Source organism: Branchiostoma lanceolatum, chromosome 7 (assembly GCF_035083965.1).
Source record: "Branchiostoma lanceolatum isolate klBraLanc5 chromosome 7, klBraLanc5.hap2, whole genome shotgun sequence".
In the NCBI taxonomy this organism is placed as follows: Eukaryota; Metazoa; Chordata; class Leptocardii; order Amphioxiformes; family Branchiostomatidae; genus Branchiostoma; species Branchiostoma lanceolatum.
This window is the reverse complement of record NC_089728.1, coordinates 16,037,462-16,043,110: the sequence shown is the minus strand read 5'-3', so window position 1 is coordinate 16,043,110 and position 5,649 is coordinate 16,037,462. Positions and strand designations below refer to the sequence as shown.

At 42.1% G+C, this 5,649-nt stretch overlaps 1 protein-coding gene across 1 annotated transcript; it reads left to right on the top strand.

Annotated features, from left to right (window-relative positions):
* Positions 1–2,327: 2,327 nt before the first annotated feature.
* On the top strand, positions 2,328–4,102 carry LOC136437891 (uncharacterized). Its single transcript, XM_066432461.1, has one exon. The coding sequence runs from the start codon at positions 2,489–2,491 to the stop codon at positions 2,864–2,866; it is 378 nt and encodes a 125-aa protein (XP_066288558.1). The 5' UTR covers positions 2,328–2,488; the 3' UTR covers positions 2,867–4,102.
* The last annotated feature ends 1,547 nt before the right edge of the window (positions 4,103–5,649 follow it).

Here is a 5,649-nt window from a genome sequence, read left to right as displayed (position 1 = left end):
CCTGGGGAAAACGTAACAGTGACCGATGCAAACTGTGTGGTAACCGAGAAACGCTTCACCACGTCCTGAACCACTGCAGTGTTTCTCTCCAGCAAGGACGATATACCTTCCGACACAACGCCATATTAAAGTACATAATGGACAGCAGCCAGGAGGCTATTGATCCCACACAGACCAACGTTACAGTCTACGCAGACATCCAAGGACACACTACCAACGGAGGAACTGTGCCGGCGCACATACTTCCTACAACTCAGAAACCAGACTTAGTCACCTATCTCCCAGAACAAAGGACAATCAACATACATGAACTAACTGTGGCCTTTGAACAAAACATTAACGCAAGCCATGAACGAAAGGTAAACAAATATTCAGCCCTAGCGACAGACTTGAGAGCTGCGGGCACCACAGCCACACTTACCTGCTTCGAGGTTGGATCAAGGGGACTCATCACACCAGACAACAAAAACAGACTGCGGACAATGTTTAAAGTAGTGCAGGCAAAAGTGCCTAAGAACCTTTTCAGAGACATTAGCCGCATAGCCATTCTATCGTCATATGCCATATGGAATGCGCGACACGAGCCGCACTGGGAAACAGACATGTACACTTTAATGTAGAAGCAGCCGTAGTCCTGCCCTAAGTGCAATATCAATTTATAACCTTTGTAAATAAGTGAATATGTATTCGGATTTTAACTGTGAATTGTATTTGTAATTTGTCCGTCCCTGCACATTTGGTCACCACATCGTGATGACCATCGTGACCTGGGCTTTGTGACCTACTTTCTTTTCAAATAAAGAATGATTTTACATCCTATTTTTCTTGCTCCGAAACAGTGTCACAAAGTGAATGTTCCGTTTCGAAAAATGTCAAAAGGTCAACCTTCCATGTCGGGAGTGTCAGGGACAGAAGGTTTAACACAAAAGCAGGTACATGTATCAAATGAGCTGTAACTTAGCACACCATTGCTGGCGCATTAGTGTGCTAAGACACGATAAATCAAATGTAACAACAGGTCTAGAGGTACATTTTTCAACTTAAAAAGTATCTGTATGTGTATAGCCGGTATAACTCTCTGCCCTTCGGTGTAACACACCAGACTTGCAGGCACGCTGCGCGGGAGCAGCTGGTTATATTACAGTAAACGACCTGCCATACATATCACTGTAATTGTTGTTTACAGCTATGAAGCGAAGATGCCCCTACTATATTTTGTAATATAACGAATTCCACTCTACGATAATTCTAGGAAAATACGAAAGTATTTTTCAAAATGACATCTTCATCCCCCCAAAAAAGTTGTTCATAAAGTAGAAGAGATTATCTAGACACTAGAAATGAAACGTCATATAGAATTTCACGCAGGAGCCTTGCGAGTCGAACACTTGTGCATAATAACTATATACAAGTCCGCATGAGGTGCGTATGAACATGTTTTTGGTTTAAGTTTCCAGCCGAAGAAGTGATTTCTTAGGTTAGATTACTAGGCTGCACAACGCTGGGTCAAAGTAGAATACAACTATTTCCCCGCAAACCTTACTTTAATCTAAAAAATGCGCAACTCACGCGCACTTGAATGTGACAGGGCCCTAAGATAGTGCAACATCTTCGATCAACGTTAATTGTGGTCCTTTTCTATATAACTGTCCATATGCACGGTAAGGACATAAACACAGCAACGTAGAATAAAGCTCGTGTTCAACGCCTTCTATACCCAATGCAAAGCGGACCTACGTGTTTAGTTACTCGTACCGCAGCCATGCAACGCGACGCCATGACGTCATCAGGTAACGCGTTCTTAGAGGTTAATGACCGATCATTTACCCAGGGTGCAACGGGGCGTAACAAAGACCCCAAAGGTTGTGCCAAACTGTATCGCGGGAACTTAGAGAACTTGGGATTTGAACTTGTTATTCTAACAGCTGTAAGTTTTCGTACAGTAAGAATGTTTGCAGAAGTTACACGGCTTGGGAATATCAGTCCATGAATGGGTTTGTCACTAAAAGAAAATATAGATTTCAGTCAGGCTGATTTTCAAGTGTCTGCATGCTTCTTTGACCTTTGGTCCAAATATACAATGCGTCGTTTGTTGGACTGACTATCTTTCTGCCCTTTTTTCTCAAACGTATGGGCTTTTTATATAGAAACTAGTGCTTGAGAGTTCCTCATTGCTTCTTGAGTTAGAGGGCGTCTTAATGCAGCGCGTGGTTCAGGTAAGTGCGAAGACATACCGTCTTAGCATACCTTGCGGCAGGTGTGGTCCGCTACATTCCGGCCGTGTTTACCATGTAGCTTATCGCGTGGGCGTGGCTTACACCAGGGGGGCCTTGGACACGCCCTATGAGCGCCAGACCGTTGGAAGTGTGTTGACCAGCATAGTTCCGCCCACCCTCTGTCTCAGAACGATTTTACAGAACATTGAAGACGTCTGTTCCCGTTTGTCCTTCGCTACTTAACCGCGTACGTAGTTCTCTACTGTTCAAAGATGGGAGATCCAGGCCAAGCCCTCGCCCTGTCCGGAAAGAGTAACTGGAAGGTGGACATGTTCAGCTGCTTCGACAACATCGGGCTGTGCGCGCTGACCTTCTGCTGCCCGTGCGTGACGGCGGGAAAGAACGCCGAGGCCGTCGGGGAGGACTGCCTCAGGTTCGGCCTGTACTCCTGCCTGGGTCCGGTCGGGATGTACAGCATGGCGTACACCCGTACGAAAATGGCCGAGAAGGAGGGCCTTCCAGCCGACTTCGTCACCAACGTATTGATCTACGGTACGGTTCCATGCTGCGCGCTCATGCAAGAGGCACAACAAGTGGATAGCGTCAAGACACCACAACCTGCGGCCACAGAAGAGATGACCAGGGAATAGAGATGTGACCACGAGGGGGAAGGGACGTCAAGTTTACTGGGGACAAGCACCACGTAACTGCGAGGGAGGGCGGGGAGCAATCGACGTTTTCGTGAGATCTACAACTACTACAAAAACTGGACCAAATTTGAACTTCACTCAGGGAGGGGGGGAGACAAAACGACGGAAACAGAACAACAACTCAAGAAGGTACAAAATACGGACAGCTCAAGAGACGAAAACTAGGCCAACTTCGGTACTGTATGCAGGCGCAGTGAACAAATACCTTGGACGTTACAATCGCACCAGAACACACCGCGCACATTCCAAGCTCCAAGCCAGACACCTGACACCGTTAGGTCGGAATGTTTCGTGTACTAACAACAGGCGAGTAGACTTTTCACCAGGTGGGACTGAAAACCCTCCTCTTTTGTTCCTTTGATAAAAACGTTCCATTTTGGCCACGGCACGACAGCGTGTCCACCCACCACTGACCGTAGCGAGATAATATAAAGCCTGGACACCATATAGATAGAGTCCACACTGTTTGACCAATAACCATGCTTTGGAGCAAATTGATTAATCGTTAACTAGAGTATAAAGTTCATGTTTACATATTTGAGTTGTGGGACTTGTAAAGAGATGCCGCCGACCCACTTAAAGGAAGGAGGTTTGATTTTAAACCTCCTTTCTTAAACTCAACCCAACTTTATGTCTGTTTATTTTGCTGCAATTAAGTCGTGTCCAAAACTTATGCCTTTGTATGCAAATGTAGTTTAGAGCCTTGTTATTACTACCACTATTAGTAATTTGCATATCGTGTGATTGGGATAGGAGTAGGTGTTGTTTTCGTAAGATCACTGTGTTTGTTGGAGCGATTAGCTTACGGTACAGGTGACTTCTGTAATTACGGCTTGTTTTCCTAACTGGAATTGTTGTTTACGTTTCATCAAAGGTGCTCTAAATTCCACTACGTAATCTCATTACTAATAAAACATACCCCATGTTTTACTCCTTGTATAGAAAAAATCATGTTAATTGCTTAACCTCCTTGGTTTGTGCAACTCTAAATACATAATCGATCTATAGCACACTATTGTAACTAATTAAGAGTAATGAAGTTACTTTCTTACAGTTCGGTAAATATTTGTCGACGAGAACAAAATGTACCACTAGCTATGTTTGTATGCTAATCAGTTTGCGTCGCCATTGTGCCATTGTGAATAAATTACTTGGTACAGGTCATGGAAAACCCTATGAATGCATGAGACTCCTTTATTATAGCAAATGTCTCCTTGAATTATAGATTACGTTAGCCACAAAGCCATATGTAACAACGTAGCAGTAGCTCAATTTTTGTCCCATGCATGTGAAAAGACGCCCTTCCAAGATTTAAATCGTTTTGAAATTATGGAACGCCATACAGTAATCCTGAATCTTTTCAAGCTCAATTATGGTCCATTTTCATCGTAGTTGACCCGAAGAAAAAAGCTTGTAGGTCAGGTCATTCTGTGGTAATTTGAATCTTACCCTTGACGTATCGTCCCTGTATTACTCCGAGCGGGTAACGTTACCTAAAAGAGTCCGCTCTACTCTACAAAATTAAGTGGGCCCTAAAATCGTATGTTTAGGTCAATCATAAATTCTATTTCATCAATACCATTCGATATAAAATTATTTGAGATGAAAACTTGCTTATTACCGACAGGATTAGATAGGAAAGTTTCGTCATCCGAGCGATAGGTCGGATGTGTACGCTTTCGTGCCTTGAGTACTGGGGTCAGGCATTGCCACTAGTAGTGCGAGAAGGCCTCTTGCCGATAGTGGCTAAGTACAGTTATAAATGCCATAAATATCGTTTTATAGGGACTTTGGAGATAAATTTCTTTATGGAATAAAAATCACATGTACGGCCTTGAAATAACAAGCAACAAATCTCCAGAAAAACTGTTCGTTTATTGGGTACGCGGTCATAAAATGTGCGTATTTTCTCATTTATATGTTGAAGATGAAAGCCACTTTTTAATTGATTGTTCCTTATATAAAGATGAGCGGCAATCGTTGTTTAAGATAATAGAATTAGACAAGAAATGTACAAAAATGTCAAAACAGGATACTTTTATATACCTGATGTCATGTAAGAACGAATATATAATGGACAAAGTATGTAGTCATATTTCCAAATGTTTCAAAAAGAGAGAAGAAACTACTAGGTGATCATCATTTAGTTTAGCAATATCCCACAGTTTGTATGTTTTTTTTTTTTTTTTTAGTTTTTAGCATTAGAATGTAGCATTTTATCAATTTATGTTTTACAGTATGTTCCTTACAGACCACGTGTGGTCTTCTGTGCATTTAGCCCTTCTGGGCAGGAATATGCAATAAAACGTCGATGACTATGTTATGTCTAAAACGTCGATGAAGATTAGACATCCAGGTAATAAGATACGTCAAAAAGCAATTACTCAAACAAACTTTCCAAAATCATATCCAGTTGTTTGAGTAATTGCTTTTTGAAATATGCAATAAAGACTATTATTATCATTAAACTAAGATGCTACGGTTAAGTTTCATGTTTTGAGACCGCACAACTAAAACATCCGTAGAAAAACAGTAACATGGTTGACGAGATTACACAAACACCAAGTCATATTTACAGTTGAATCCGTAATGTTAAAACAACAGCACTAATCGGAAAATAATCTCAGAAGGTTTCTTCGATTTCAAGAAAACTCTACCCAAAACAGACCGGTGCCGCTCAGATATGTTTGCCTGTACGTGCTAGCGATTCAAACCCTTTCAAG

Bases quoted from the DNA above. Each gene is read 5' to 3' on its own strand.
- LOC136437891 (XM_066432461.1), top strand. From the start codon at position 2,489: ATGGGAGATCCAGGCCAAGCCCTCGCCCTGTCCGGAAAGAGTAACTGG.